The sequence below is a fragment of the Carettochelys insculpta genome, chromosome 5 (genome assembly GCF_033958435.1).
Source record: "Carettochelys insculpta isolate YL-2023 chromosome 5, ASM3395843v1, whole genome shotgun sequence".
Classification (NCBI taxonomy): domain Eukaryota; kingdom Metazoa; phylum Chordata; order Testudines; family Carettochelyidae; genus Carettochelys; species Carettochelys insculpta.
In genome coordinates, this window is record NC_134141.1 from 83373818 (window position 1) to 83390471 (window position 16654).

General features: G+C 40.7%; 1 protein-coding gene across 1 annotated transcript in view; it reads left to right on the forward strand.

Annotated features, from left to right (window-relative positions):
• The window catches only part of PTCD2 (pentatricopeptide repeat domain 2), a 29786-nt gene extending 18424 nt beyond the window's left edge, over positions 1–11362 (forward strand). The window contains exons 7-10 of the mRNA XM_074995419.1: positions 5149–5262; positions 6753–6827; positions 8362–8475; positions 10156–11362. Coding sequence (XP_074851520.1) covers positions 5149–5262; positions 6753–6827; positions 8362–8475; positions 10156–10380 — 528 coding nt within the window. The 3' untranslated portion in view covers positions 10381–11362. The remainder of the gene's footprint in view (positions 1–5148; positions 5263–6752; positions 6828–8361; positions 8476–10155) is intronic.
• Positions 11363–16654: the final 5292 nt, after the last annotated feature.

The following is a 16654-nucleotide window of genomic DNA, read 5'->3' on the forward strand; positions in this document are numbered from 1 at the left end:
AGCATAACTGGTTTTGATAACTTTTCCCAAAGTAGTTATCAAAGGGTCACAGTCATGCTGAAAGAAGATAATGAATGGTGTTCTACAGGGATCAGTTCTGGGTCTAGTTCAGTTCCATAATCTTCATCAGTGATGATTTAGGTAATGATGTAGAGAAAATACACTTATAAAGTTTGCAGATGACCCCCAGCTGGGTCAGGTTGCAAGTACTTTGGAGGATAATATTATAAAATGCTCTGGATAAAGTGGAGAAATGGTCTGAGATGTGAACAGAGTGAAACTCAGTAAGGACAAATGCAAAGAACTCCACTTAAGGAGGAGTGATCAGTTGCACGCGTACAGAATGGGAAATGACAACCTAGGAAGAAGTATCCGCAGAAAGCAATCTAGGAATTGTAGTATAGTACAAGCTAAATATGAGTCAGTAAAATGACACTATTGCAAAAAAAAATTGTAATTCTGGGAGGTATTTGCAGAAGTGTTGTAAATGAAATACAAGAAATAATTCTTCTGTTCTCTGCTGCACTGATTAGGTGTCATCTGTTGTATTGTTTCCAGTTCTCAGTGCTGCATTTCAGGAGAGATGCAGACAAATTCGGGTATATCCAAAGAAGAGCAATAAAAATGAGTAAAGGTCTAGAAACCATGACCTATAAAGGATGTTTGAAAGAACAGAGTTTCTTTAGTTAAGAAAAGAGAAGACTTTTCTAAACTAAAATAAAAAAGAACAGTTTTCAATCACCTAAAAGATTATTACAAGGAGGAGGGAGAAAAATTATGCTCTGTAATTTAAAATGATAGGACAAGAAGCAATGGGTTTAAATTGCAGCAAAGAAGGTTTTGTTTGAACATTGGGAAAACTTTTCTAGCTGTCAGGGTGGTTAAGCACTGCAATAAATTGCCTAGGAAGGTTCTGGAATCTCCATCATTGGAGGCTTTTAAAAGCAGGTTAAGCAAACACCTGTCAGGGATGGTCTAGATGGTGCTTGGTCCACCTATGAGTGCTGGGGAATGGATTGATTATTTCTCAGTGTCCCATTCCAGTCCTATGAGCCTGTTATTCTGTCTTCTTCAAAGGTGTCCTGCTTCATTGAGTAACAATTCTGCTATTATAACACACCTGCAGACTTGGCATTCAGCAATTACTTTATAGAATGTTTCATCCTTGCAGGTAGCAGAGGAGTAGCCATGTTAGTCTGTATCCACAAAAACAACAAGAAACCCTGTGGCATTTTATAGACTAACGGATTTTTTGGAGCATAAGCTTTCGTGGGCAAAGACCCACTGCATTAGATATATTTATAGCAGAATTATTACTGAATGAGGCAGGAGACATTTGAAAAACATAGAACAATGGACTCATAAGACTGGAATGGGACCTTGAGAAGTAATCAGTCCAGTCCCCAGCACCCACAGCAGGACCAAGTACCGTCTGATGAAGTGGGTCTTTGCCCATGAAAGCTTATGCTCCAAAAAATCTGTTAGTCTGTAAGGTGCCACAGGACTTATTGTTCCTCTTTGAAGAAATGTCAGTGAATAGTTTGAGCATACACTGATTTTGTGTTATAGGCAAATATTAAGTAAGGATTAGACTGAGGCACCCAAATTGGTGTCACTTATTAGCTCTTTTTCCACACTAAATTTGAACCCAGTTTTGCAAGAATGATGTGCTAGGTAGGATATTAACATATTATCTTTTTTTTCTACTATTTGTGCCACTCTAGAAAAGATTGTCCGTTTTTAGTAGTGTGAGGAAGCCATACTTACACTTTTCTACCATGCTCTTTGGCTGCAGAATGATTGCACAATAAACTCAAATAAAAAATTCTGGGAAGCTAAATATAGAACATTTTTTAATTGCATTGAAGAAAAAAACAGTTGGTCTAAAACATGGTAGTAAATTTTATAGTCAGTCATTCTGAAACTGATCTCCAGTGGCCTGAGGAGCACCTGAAGGTGGTCCATGTATAGCTGGCTGGTTACATTGTGACATTATTTGATGGCTTATCAGATATGAGGTGGAAAATGCTCTAGAGTGGGAGAGGAGATTGTCCACTGTGTGGAAAAGGTGAGGACCTTTGCCTACAGGCAGACTGGAAGCCCAGACATAATAGTTTCAATGTAGAAAGTTAGTATTTTGGAAGCTGTGAACATGTAAAAACTCGGGTTATAATCAAAATGTTTTGTAGTATCAGTTATAGAAGTTGCTATTACATATCCTTGGTAATAAGTTTAATATTTATATGGAGCCAGATCATGGGTCACAGAGCAACTACCCCTAATAAAAGGCCTTAATTCACCCATACCAGTCCAGTTTCTCTAATGCATCATTAGTCCCTACCTGCAGTAATTGGCATGCAACAAGTTGTGAGGAATAGCCACAGCATGTACAATGCATGTTTCAAAACCAAACAGATCAAAATACATGCATAATTTTAGGCTATGGAATCATGAACCCTGTGTTCATAACCCTAAAATTCTGATTTAATCTCTTTGCGCAGTAAACCCTCGATTTAAGGGACTAATGGGGGGAGGGGTGTCTGTTAATGCTGAAAGTCTGCTAACTTAGAGGGCTTATTGTAAATAAGAAACAAGATTTTCTATTCTACAGAGATGGTATCAAATACCTGCCCCCCCCCCCCCAAAAAAAAAAGCCGGCAACTCACCAGAGCTGTTGGACATGGAGCCAGAGTCACTGTCAGAGGAGCTCAGTCTGGAGACACCAACGCTGCCTCTGCTGGGCTGGGAGCCCTGCTGTGGCAACTGGAGACTCTGCCATGGCCACAGCAGCAGAAGCCTCGCTGCCACAGCTGGAAACGATGCTGTGGCAGCAGGAGTCACTGTGACTTGGAGCCCCATTGCTGCTGTGCCCTGGAGGAGCCGCCACTGCTGCTGGAGACACCATGTGCTTCTGCCACCAGCATGCGCAAGTGCTGTCTGCCCATTTACGTGCCCAACCCTGGTGGGAAGAACTCATGGCAGCTCCGGCAGCAGTCCAGGTTGTGGCGGAGGGTCAAGCTGCTGGGGCTTCTCCAATGTGGCTAGAAGGCAGCTTGTCCTGCCACAGCAGCTCTGGTAAGTTGCCTTACACATTTTTTTTGGGAGGAGGGCCAGCTGGTGGGTTTAGGATTTTACAGACCCCAGCGGTCTTTGGGAACAGCAGTGGGTGGGGGGAAAGGTGGGCAGTGGCGGCATCCATTGTTCCTGAAGTCTGCTAAACCAGGGTCTGTTAAATAGAGGATTTACTGTATAGTCTGCTGCAGAGAGCAGCTACAGAATTTGGCTTCACTCCGCACAAAAATGTGTAGCATCCTGCGGAGCGTCATTAGAAATACTTGATTTTGTTTGCTTTTGGCCCTAGCCTTTCCATGGCTTTGCCATCTCTCTCTTCAAGTGGTACATGCTAAAGTGATGACTTGGGGAAAGCTCTATAAAAGTACAAATATTTTATCATTAATATTGCAATATAGGAAGCCTCAGGAAAGTGATACACACTCTCACAGACAGAAATGCTCTAACATTGTTTTAGGATATAAAATTGTGATGCTATTGTAAGTAATAGTAATGTGTAGTTTCAATTGCATAGACCTGTGTTGAATAGCAGTAGTAGGAACTTGCTCAGAGATACATAGAATTTAAAGCTGGGATTATTTCTTATGGATAAACAAAGGAATTATTGTTTAATCTATGCACAGGAGCATTTTTAAGGTCAAACAACTGATTATTTTAAATTATTGATGTAAGGGATGATTCTCATATGCATTCAGTAGGTATTCTTTTCTGCTGCTGCCAGATAGGGCTGTATCTACCTTTTTGGAGAAGAAACCCTTTAGATAAAAGGTCTGTCTGCTAATCATTGAAATAAATCTTGAAAAACACGTGTAATAAAATAACATAAAAAGGATTATTAACAGTGGTAAAGACTATCCATCCCTATTACAGAATAACAGCATTAAATACTGAAAGGTGCTAATCATAAACCAGTCAGCTGGTACATCTCAGAAGTAATACTTGAGGCATAAAGGTGATTAAATATAAAATACATGGACAAGCTCCTCATGCTTTATTATATGGTCCCATTAAAAATAGTGATGTGATATCCATTGAGTACATTTAGCACAGTAAGGCCCTGATCCTGCTTACTGCAGAGTGTGTGTGTGTGTGTGTGTGTGTGTGTGTGTGTGTGTGTGTGTGTGTGTGTAAAACAATCTTTGTTGTAGCTGGACCTAACAGTTCAAGACACTAATGGAACATCTTTTGTTTCCAAGAAATAATGCAAATTATTCATACAAAGAATCAGTGTTGTGCTTTTTGTTTTTTTGTTTTTCTCGCGGAATGTACCATAACAGTGTTCCACCACCTTTTTTCTCTTTATTTTGGCACCACGGGGCACCTCCAGCCCTGGCTCACATGCCATGGGTAGCCTCAGGGCTGCAGGGTCCTCCCTCACCCTAGCTGGGGTTCCCATGGCTGGGGTTGCCAGTGATGCACCTACCCTAGCTGGCTCCCAACCATGGGGTCCCCGATCCCACACCAGGGTTGAGTGCCTAGGAGAAAAAAAAAACTAGGGGAAAAAAGCACTTCAAAGAATTAGCAAAAATCTAAGTTGTTAGAATTCCTACCATAGAACCATCTTTGAAGGTGTATTCTGCAATAATGCTTAAGGAAACAGGTTAATTCTCAAGTGCCTGGATACAGAGTTCTCTAAGATTAATGGCACCTTGAAAGCATATGGATTTCCTTTGAATTCCAGTGCAGCTTGTAAAGTAATGTAATGATGAAACGTCAGTTTGCTTAGGAGATGTGGTAGAGACATGGTTCCTTGATCTGTTTTTGCCCTCTGAGCAGCCCACAATGCAAAGCAAACATGGTTTAATTCACAGTCACCTTTTGGTCTCATAACCTTTCCTCTCCTTGATTATACTTCAGGTGGTGCCCTCAGGAAGGGCTGCACAGGATCTGCCTTCCAGCATAGTATAGTTTGGTTCTGGTTTGATGACTGAAAAGATGTCTTGTTAATCTTACAATGTATGAGATGCATGAATTTTTATATGCAGTAAATCTAGCCAATAAAAGTCTGAAATCGTGTGCAGCTTTTACTGCTGCCTTAAACTGACAGTCACAATGTGAATTTTAAATGTCTCACAGAACAGCCCAGAGTTTTGCAAAATATGTACACAGTTACTCGAAGAGGCTCATTTAAAAGGAGAGAGCTTGTCAAGACGAGCATACTGCTTTGCTGCTGCGTTTGCTCTGAAACAGGTACCGGGGTTTTAATTTTCATTTAATCTTTGCTTCTGGGGCATATGGTAGCATGCAGAAGGAAAATAAAACAGGAGATGTGTCTGCCTACTGACATAATTAGACCTTTTAAAACCGAAACTAATATAACTGCTATTTCAAAATATGCGTCTGGTTGCTAGTAGGGCAGCCAGCCTCAGCAGAGCCACTGGCCCCATTGCTGCCAGGCAGCTGGCTCCACGTCCAACAGCCAAATGGCCCGACAGCTGCTGGCCAATGCTGGTTAATAGAACTTGCCAGTTATCCAAGTGCTGGATAACGTGGCTTTTACTGTACTTACAATACCCTTGTGAGGTAAGAGGTAAGGGTTGATTAGTTCATGTGTGTGTATAGTGATTTGAATGTGTGAAGTGGTATTTAAATGTTCAGTCCCCATGCTCATTCAATCTTTGGCTCCTCCAGTGCGTCTGTGTGAGCACAGAGAAGGAATAATATCAGCACGGTGCTTTATTAGTGTCACTTACGGAGGGTGGAGGTGGTTCTTTTGATGTGGACTTCTCTCTGTGGTGTTTGGGTTAAAATCTAAATCTCATTCTGTATTAAAAGATGGAGTCACATTCTTTTGTATTCATATTGGCTTTATTTTACTCACTAAAATGGTTTAAACTCTCCAGACCTACTTGTACATTCCTGAAGATATGGAGACTTCAACATCCTGTCTCATTATGTACTTAGTGCAATGATTCAATCACACACCTAGTGCTGCTTTATAAAAATAGTACTGTAGCATTTTACTGATGTCAAGTTCGCTGATTTATATAACATTGTAAATGTGCCTGGCTATGTCCAACTTATAAAAATGCTGAGCAGTTAAGAGCTCACCTTCCTTTCTGTTCAGCAAGGTATTTAAAGAAATGAGCTTTCTATTGCCTCCAGGCCACACACCCATCAGTATATTCTGAACTTGGGCCTTAAAGTCCTAAGGCTCTGGATACTGCAGTAGAAAGCTACATGACAAAACAATCGCAGAGCAAAAGTGTCTTTCTTACATAGAATGAGTGGGTCCTTTTGGAATGTTTTTGAAAATATGTCTGAGCTGGTTGTGAGTATTTAATTGGGAGGCTGCACAAACTAGCTGAGTGTAAGAACAGCCAGAGTGGGCCAGATCAAAGGTCCATCTAATGCAGTACCCTGTCTTCTGACAGTGGCCAATGACAAATGCACCAGAGAAATTAACAGAGCAGGTAAACATCAAGTGATCCATTCCCTGTCATTCTGTCCCAGCTCCTGACAAACAGCAGCTGGGGACACCATCCCTGCCCATTTTGTCTAGTAGCCACTGATGGAAATAGCCTCTACATTTATCTAGTTCTTTTGACCCGTTATAGTCCTGGCTCTCACATCATCCTCTGGCAGTGTTAAAATATGTTGTTTTAATTTTTTTGGTAAGAAAATTAGGTTTTGTTATGTAACCCTTAACTTGATACTTAAGGGTTTTTTCTTTCTTTTAGAATGATTTGGTAAAAGCCCGGTCCTTTTATTCTCAGATCCTGAACACAGACAGCAGATTATGCTGTAATCTTAATGTAAGTGTGCTTATTTTGCATGATCACAATGGCTTGTGCATAGTCATAACACTTTTAGTGTATATATGCATTTTGACTCTGACTTTCTCTTGGCTTGTGTAATCATAGATGTATCACAGTAGAAGGGGCCTCAGCGGTCGTCTAGTCTCCTGCACTCGAGGATGTACAAGGAATTTTACTTTTATGTATGATAGTAACGTATGTTTAGCTGAAAAAGCCTGGAGAAATCTAGCACATGGATTTTGAAATAGGAAATAAAATGAGTGATTTTGAGGTTGCAAGTACATCACGTGTATCTGTATAAAATGAGGCCCACCAAATGTAAAATGCCACCCCTCTGATTTGGTTCCTATTTTTTCTTTACTATTTGTAATATTGTCACAGAAAGATAAGTACAAAACTGCATCTACACTATGGCCCTTATAGCAGCACAGCTACACCGATGCAGCTGCAGGACTTCATTGCTTGTGAAGGAGATGCTCTAAACTGATGGGAGTGAGCTTGTTAACTCCTGCCTTTTGACAGAGGGGATAGATGGCTATGTTGATGGGAGAAGCACTTCTGCTGGCATAGTGTTGGTATTCCAGTGCTTATAGTGTTGGTTAGTAGAATTTACCTTGTTCAGAGGGGTGGATTATTCGTGCCCCATAGTGATGTAAAGTACAGGTTACTTCAGTACAAGAGAAGTGAGTCACTATTTTACATTTACATCCTTGCGTTGTTCGAAGCTTGCATGACCTAAATAAGGTGGAAGGCAGCGGAGAAGCATCTGGGGTTTTGTAGCTTGTAAGTATTTTAATGGTGCTGTGGGTTACTCCAAAAACTGGCAAGTTATATCTAAAGCTATCATTTTTTAAAATTGAGTCACATTCTGAAGTTTTACAAAAATAGTTTGTTTTTATGGAATAATTGTCGGAACTGAAGAACTGTAGCATGACCTAGGTTGATGAGGATAGAGCTAGGAGCCAATTCTCATTCAGACATTGCTTTCATTCTGGTCAAATGATTTTCAATACTGCTGTTTCCTCCCCTTTAGAACAGCAATTTAAAAATTCTACTATCCAGACAGGTAAAAACTCTTAAACTTTACAGTTAGCACTGTTCAGCCTCACCCAGCCTTGCCTCAGCTCTGTGTACATCTACATGCAGTGAATCTTTAGCTGCATGCTGTATCAACATAGTGAGGAAAATCCACAAAAGCAGTACAATCAAACCAGTTGCTCCCAGAAAAACACACCTGTCTCTGAAGATGTCTGTGTCTATGACATAGTTCACCTTGCAAGGCCCAACTGTTATGTTGTAAAGGCTAGTTTTGGTTCCTTTTTGTATGTCCTCCACCATATACCCCTCCACACACCCTGTGGTTGATGGATTTTTATTCAGGAGCAATAAAACATTATAAAAATTTTAAATTTTTTTCCAGCTAACTTGTATTTTTTCCTGTCATCCTTGACATTGTTCTCCTGTTAGCACATCTAAAGTCTGCTTTTTGGTGTTCTGTAGGATTTTATTTTCGTTTTTTCTTTTTAAAAAGATTCTTCTGCTGGCCAAATCTGGGGCACTAGAAGAACTTCTGCACACATTGGAGGCAGCTCTGGCTGTGGATATTTCACACCTGGTGAAAAGAACTGAGTTTTCTGAGCAGGTGGTAAGTATTTGCTTCATAATTTTGGTTAAATGAGGTAAAAATCACGGAATCATTAATGCTGAGTATGGGACCTATTTGGTGATACACCTAGTTACTTTCCTTTCCCCTGCCAAGCAGGTTTTGTTTTTCCTTCAGCATGTTTTCTAGAATTTTGGCTTATTTAAGTTTTCTTCTAGAATAGTGTGCAGATAGTGAACAAATTAAATGAAAAAGCAAGGATTTCACCCCAAAAAAACCCTCATTACGATCAGTAATGCTGTTCATTTACCAAGTTGATCTTCCTTTCTCTATTACAATTGCAATATTTAATATTCTAGATATCTGGGTAAAGTACCACAAGCTAAGTGAACAAACTTGATTACTTTTTTCTGTTTCTCTTCAAACATACAGGTTGAAAACGTCTCTCGTCTGGCACCCTCAGGACCTGATTGGTGCTGGACCAGAGAATTTGCCAGACCAAAGGAGGTCAATATTTGCTAGCACATTACCAACACTTCCACTGCCTTCTGGGTTCTGAAAAGACATTTAGGAGTAAATTACAGCTAAACAGCACAGAACAGTGAGAGCCAGGACTGGTGGCTATAAACAAACTTTATAGGATCACAAGAAACTTGGCCACACCTATGATAGGTGGTCATCTGGCTAGCTATGCCAGAGTAAAGAGTTTGCGAGATGAGAGCTCTGGATGAGAGAGGTTCAACCTGTACCAACCATGTTGAATTGTGACAGGGAGGAAGAATGATTTAAGGCCAGGACTGGACATTCTGAGACGTGTTTGACATTTTTGGTCCTAATTTCCTTGCTCTGTGTGGCTAAAATTTTCAAAGGTGCCTAACTTAGGAATCTAAGTTCCATTTTCAGAAGTGATTTAGGCATTTGTGGCTAGATCCACAAAGTGAATTAGGTGTTGCAAAACTCAGTGTTACAGGGCTGATGTTTTAGCCTCTTAGAAAATCCTAACAACAACAATGTGGTCCACCAGGCCTGAGCTGTGCACCCCTGCCCAATGAATTGGCAGAGAGAGGCACCTTAGAACACAGTGCACAAAAGGGAAGCTGCCTAAAATAGGCAGTGGAAGATGGCGCTGAGAGAGGTGTGTCCTATGCCCTGCCCACTCCAGGAGATAGGCACCTTGGTGCTTCCCTGCAGCTGGACTGATCTGTGCTAGCAGCCGATATCTCAGGGGATATAAAACATTGATTTGGACATTAGCTTTTGTGGACTGGAGTGCGCTTCGTCAGACACCTGACCCCATCAGACACCCATCAGCTGAATAAGGGGGAATAAGGGGACTTCGAAGTAGACAGGGTCCTTTCGAAAAGGAGCCCCGTCTGGACGAGACACGCAGCGGCGAGGCACGTCAATTTCAAAGTGCCACGGCCGCTCGCATGCTAACGAAGTGCTGAATATGCATATTCAGCGCTTCATTAGTAAACTTCAAAATGGCCATTTGCGTGGCCATTTCGAAGTTTGGGGCACGTGTAGACGTAGACGTTCAGTTGCATGTTGCCTTGTGAAACATAATGTTTAACAATCTGTTCTTGCAGATGATTATGCTGAACTTGTGTCTGACCATCATCACTATTTTTTATTGAATGATTGTGTTGCCTGGAAGGCAATGACTGAATGAGATTTTTGTTTGCTTGACTGTTACAGTATGCCATTATCTTCTCTTTAAAGCTGGCTACAGTCAGGGAGGAGTTGGAGGAAAACTCTGTTTTTCGTACAAGAGTAGAAGATATCTGTGCCAAGCTGCAAGCATTGGGTCAGGTAACCAAGATGACTCTGGATGACATGCTGTGCCAGACTCCTTACATAAGGAAGCGCCCTATGCCGTTATTAAAGCAGAAACAAGTGAGCCATCGGACTTTCAGACCTCTTCAATCTGGTCTGTTAGCTGAGTAGTTCCATATTTGACTGCAAATGATACTAACAATAGTACTACTTTTAAAAATGTGTGAATAAAGCATCTCTTCTTCCTCTCCCCTGCAGACAAGTATTTTTTGACTATTTGTCTGAAACTCTTCAGAAAACAAATCCATGGGTTTCCTTTTTTGAATTCTGATGTTCAAAATAAACCGTGAATTTGTGCAATGAAAAGTGGAATAATCCAATGGTATTTGAAGTTGCCTTCTTTGGCATCAAAGTCAAGTTTTGCTCACACTGGTTATATGAAACAAAAAGCATTTGGTACTCCTGACCTGATTCCTGTGGATTACAAGAACTTAAATCCATGAACATTATTGATTCCTACAGTTTGGTGAGTGAAGCTCTTAAATCACTGGAGCATTTAAGTATAGTAGGTATCTATTTAGAGCTTTTCTGCATATCAGGATTTACAAGGTTATACAAGATACCTACCATCATTACAAAGTTCTTGCCTCATCTCTCCTCTCTGAAATGGTCACAGTATTACTACAGGTATTGCTTTTCAAATAACCGGACTGTGGAGATGCTCTGAAAGACACTTGGGATGGTAATTAATGAGCCTGCATATTGCTTCTTTGATATACTAGTAATTAAATTTCAAAATAGATATGGTACCAACCTAAGATACTGGTTCCAAACACCCAATGGTTTGGGAAAGTTCAGATCTTCATATAAGCTCTGCAAATCAAGCCCAGCTCTAGCTTAAGGTCTTCCAGAGCAGTGGTGTCCCATATGCTGTCCATCTTCTCTGTTGGCTTTGCAGAAGTAGCAGGAGTAAGGCTGTGTCTACACTGGCATTCCTCTTTTGAAAGAGGAATGCAAATGAGTTGCATATTTGCATATCTGGCACCTCATTTGCATATTCATTTGAAAGAAAAAAGGCAGTGTAGATGTGGCTCTTTCGAAAGTAAACCCCATCTTCAAAAGGACCCTTCTTCCCCTTTAAAAAAAAAAAAAAAAAGGAAGATGGGGTTTTTTTCTTTCAAAAGAGCCACATCTACACTGCTTTTTCTTTCAAAAGAATATGCGAATGAGGTGCCAGATGTGTAAATCTGTACCTCATTTGCATTTTCAATTTCCTAATTTGCAAGCCTCTTTCCAAAGAGGAGTGCAAGTGTAGACACAGCCTAAAAGTTTAGGTCCAATAAAATCTGCAATAAAATCCACGTAGGCAGACTCATGCACCTACATGTAGCCTGGATGAAGTCCAGGAGGGTTCCATGCAGGATCAGAGTCTGTCATTCAGAACAAAGGTATGGACAGTATGACCTTGAACATGCTTGGGGAGTATGTGATATAAAACTAACATCCTCTTATGCAGCCAAACACTTCTCAGCACAGAATTCCCCTTACGACAAATTTTACAGCTAACAAACATGTTCACGCGCTCAACTTCTTTTGTTTGATAAGTCTTCCCCTGCATTGTCCCTCTTAGTATTGTAAACATAAGCATATGTCATGGGTATGGGCTTAGTTTAGTGCCCTCCACAAATGCAGCATAAAGGATTTACCTTATTTGAAGTTTATGCCATGATTTGAGAAATGTAGGAATCTGTCCTGCTTTCGTAACCCACATGCATGCGGTCAAAATAAAACATCATACACACACACATTCTGATCGGTGTTACAATTAGTTTAGGAGATTTATTATGGTGCACAACATGATTAACTTTCTGTCTAAGATATGTGTATAAACGTATTGGCTTACTGATTCAGGACAACTTTCTTATCTTCAATTTGCAGTTATTTCTCACTTGTTCTAACTCAATCCAGATGTTAAAGAAACCTGGAATATTTTTCTATTGAAATGAAAATTCATACAGTATTTGTAAACGTTTGATTCAGTATTCATAATGACTTGCAGTGCAGTAATGTTTAACCACTAATTTAAGGTAGAATGAAAGGAGCAGAGCATAGTGTACCCATTCAGAAGGATGAATTTGCTGTTTAGGAGAAATGAGTTGATCTTAAAATTCACTTTTGTGTATAATAAAAACTAGTATGACTTGTCTTACGTTACTAATGTGTCCTTCAGTTTTGCTCGATTACTTTTGCTAAATCTCCACTTGTATGTTCAGTACAAAAATGTGTGTTCCTTGTACAACTTCTGGTCCCAGCTATGTATGTCAGTATTATGTAGATTAGCTTTTCTGATTGGCCAGGCCTCTCTTTGCTTTTATAAACAAAACAAACCCACTACCTGTGACTTAAAACTTTTTTTTTTTCCAGTGTTCTCTTGTGCCGCTAAAGTACCCTGTCAGCCTGGTCTCTGGCTGACTAATCCTCCACCGTTGCTCTTCTTTCCTCCTGCCAGAGTGGAGGGCAAAGCTATCAGGGTGGTGTTAGTCACCATCTGCCCAGCTAAGTGTCATTGTCAGTCCTGTCCCACTTTGATTAGGATGGAAGTGAATACCATGGTAATAGCAAGAGGTGCATTTTTCCGCTTTTGATGCCATCACTCTGTTGACTATGAGGTATGATGAACATAGACTTGGTAAGAGAAATGGGTACCAGATTATTCTTAGGGAAGGGAGGGGAAAACTATGACTGTGGTAAGTGAATCTGATTGGGTTTGATGACCATTTGTACATGAAGCAAAGATGCAGTACTCTCACCAGGGATGGAACATGGTGCCTGCGAAAGTGTGAAACAGGAAGCACATATTTATAGGCGGAGATGAGAGGTGGGGAATACCATGTTTTGCAGATTACCAAACCTAGAACAAAGCATTTAAAGAATAAATGCCTAGACAAAGTCTTATTGATACTCTTACACATTACTTCATGGGGTACTTTAACTGTTGACTGGAACGCAGGATCTGGTCCAAGAGGTAACTGTTACTGGACCGCTTGGAAATAGTGACCACAATATAATAACTTTTAATATTCCTGTGTCGGGAAGAACACCGCAGCGGTCAAACACTCTGGCATTTAATTTCAAAAAGGGGAATTACACTAAAATGAGGAAGCTAGTTAAACAGAAACTAAAAGGTAGAGTAATTAAACTAAAATCCCTGGAAGCTGCATGGAAACTGTTTAAAGACACCATACTAGAGGCCCAACTTAAATGTATACCCCAAATAAAAAAACACAGTAAGAGACCTAACAAAGAACCACCATAGCTAAACAGCCATGTTAAAAAGGCAGTGAGAGAGAAAAGGGCAGCTTTTAAAAAGTGGAAGTCAAATCCTAGTGAGGAAAATAGAAAGGAACATAAACACTCCCAAATTAACTGTCATAATGTAGTAAGAAAAGCCAAAAAAGAGTTTGAGGAACAGCTAGCCAAAAATTCAAAAAACAATAGTAAAATGTTTTTTAAATACATTAGAAGCAGGAAGCCTGCTAAAAAAGCAGTGGGGCCCTTGGATGATAAAGATATAAAAGGAGCGATCAAGGAAGACAGTGCCATTGCGGAGCGATTAAATGATTTCTTTGCTTCAGTCTTCACGGCTGAAGATGTTACAGAGGTTCCTAAATCTGAGCCAGCCTTTTTAGGCGACAAATCTGAGGAACTCACTCAGATTGAAGTGACATTAGAGGAGGTTTTGGAATTAATTGATAAGCTGAATAGTAACAAGTCTCCAGGACCAGATGGCATTCACCCAAGGGTTCTGAAAGAACTCAAATGTGAAATTGCGGAGTTATTAACAGTGGTTTGTAACCTATCCTTTAAATCCACTTTGGTACCAAATGACTGGAAGACGGCCAATATAACACCAATATTTAAAAAAGGCTCTAGAGGAGATCCTGGCAATTATAGACCGATAAGTTTAACATCAGTACCAGGTAAATTAGTAGAAACACTAGTAAAGAGTAAAATTGCAAGGCACATAGAAGAGCACGAATTGTTGGGCAAAAGTCAGCATGGTTTCTGCAGAGGGAAGTCGTGTCTGTCTAATCTATTAGAATTCTTTGAAGGGGTTAATAAACATGCGGACAAGGGGCACCCAGTGGACATAATATACCTAGATTTCCAGAAAGCCTTTGACATGGTCCCACACCAAAGGCTTTTATGTAAATTAGGTGGTCATGGGATAGGAGGAAAGGTCCTTTCATGGATCGGGAATTGGTTAAAAGACAGAAAACAAAGGGTTGGAATAAATGGTAAATTTTCACAATGGAGGGGGGTAACTAGTGGTGTTCCCCAGGGCTCAGTCCTGGGACCGATCCTGTTCAACTTGTTCATCAATGATCTAGAAAATGAGGTAAGCAGTGAGGTGGCAAAGTTTGCAGATGACACCAAGTTGTTCAGGACAGTCAAAAGCAAAAGGGATTGTGAAGAACTACAAAAAGATCTCAGCAAACTGAGTGATTGGGCAGCAAAATGGCAAATGAAATTTAATGTGGGTAAGTGTAAGGTAATGCATGTTGGAAAAAATAACCCAAATTACACGTACTACATGATGGGGTCAAATTTAGCTACGACAGATCAGGAAAGGGATCTTGGAGTTATAGTGGATAGTTCTCTGAAGACATCCACGCAGTGTGCAGCGGCAGTTAGTAAGGCAAATAGGATGTTAGGAATTATTAAAAAAGGGATCGATAATAAGACAAAAGATATCATACTTCCCCTATATAAAACTATGGTACGCCCACATCTCGAGTACTGCGTGCAGATGTGGTCTCCTCACCTCAAAAAAGATATATTGGCATTAGAAAAGGTTCAGAAAAGGGCGACTAAGATGATTAGGGGCTTGGAAAGGGTCCCATATGGGGAGAGGCTAGAGAGACTGGGACTTTTCAGTTTGGAAAAAAGGTGATTGAGGGGCGATATGATAGAGGTATATAAAATCATGAATGGCGTGGAGAAAGTGAATATAGAAAAATTATTTACCTTTTCCCATAATACAAGAACTAGGGGACACCAAATGAAATTGATGGGTAGTAGGTTCAAAACTAATAAAAGGAAATTTTTCTTCACACAGCGCACAGTCAACCTGTGGAACTCCTTGCCCGAGGAGGCTGTGAAGGCCAGGACTCTATTAGGGTTTAAAAAAGAGCTTGATAAATTTTTGCAGGTCAGGTCCATAAATGGCTATTAGCCAGGGATAAAGTATGGTGCCCTAGCCTTCATAACAAGGGCAGGAGATGGATGGCAGGAGATAAATCACTTGTCTTCTGTTCTCCTTCTCTGGGGCACCTGGCATTGGCCACCGTCGGCAGATGGGATGCTGGGCTTGATGGACCTTTGGTCTGACCCAGTATGGCCATTCTTATGTTCTTATGTTCTTATGTTCTTATGTTTAGATATCTCTGAGGTAAAAATCAAGTACATACCAGTCTTAGATGAATAATCTAGCGGTAGAAGCTCTCTCTTACATTAAGTACGCTATTAGTCTGGGATAGTACTGATAGTGTGTTTGAGAGGTTTGAAAATCATGGAAAGAAATTTGATTTTTAAAAAAAAAAAAAAAAAAAGGGAGTGAGCGAGTCTTGGAGAAAACCTCTCTTGGAACTGCACCACCCTATACCTACTGCACCATCGCCTTCCAAAAAAACAAGGGAACTACCTGAAGAGAGTATGCATCTAGTACACTTGAACTAGTGTAATTCAGCAATGTAATAAAATTATACAGTACTGCATAATGATGGTGGTCCAAAACTGTGTGGCTTGATGAATAAATAATGGCTTGGTGGGAAGTAAAGGAGGCGGCCAAATACAGTAAATCCCAAGATATTGCCAAGCAAGTTGTTTATGTCTTGGGTTAATGCAACTGCTGTCCCTGACAGGAGCAGTTTCCCTGCCGAGAGTCAGGCTCCCACCCTGACAAGGAGCGGAAAACTGCTTCTGTCAGGGTCGGCAGCTGCTCCTATCAATGGTGGCAGCTGAGACTCAGTTTCCTGCTCTCAAAGTGGAGGGGAGCCAGGAGTCAGGCTGCTGCCTGGTCCCCAGCTCCTCTCTACTCACTAGATGCAGGAAACTGACCAGAGCTGGTGCCTTTGTCAGTTTCCTGGCTCTCCCGAGTTGCGTGGAAATTTGACTTCCACAGGGGCTGTGAGAACGCAACCCCCACTTAACTCAGGTCTACTGTAATAAAAAGTAAGTTCAGAGGGGGAGAAAAAAGTAGTTACGCATCTCATAGAACTGGAAGGGACCTTGGCAGGTCATCAAGTCCAGTCCCCTGCCCTCTTAGCAGGACCAAGTGTCCTCTTCTTTTTTTAAATCTATTTGACCCAGATCACTAAATTAAAATTGAGAATATGGTCATACTTGCCCAGGTGTTTCCTATAACCCTACTACCCTAGTCTTA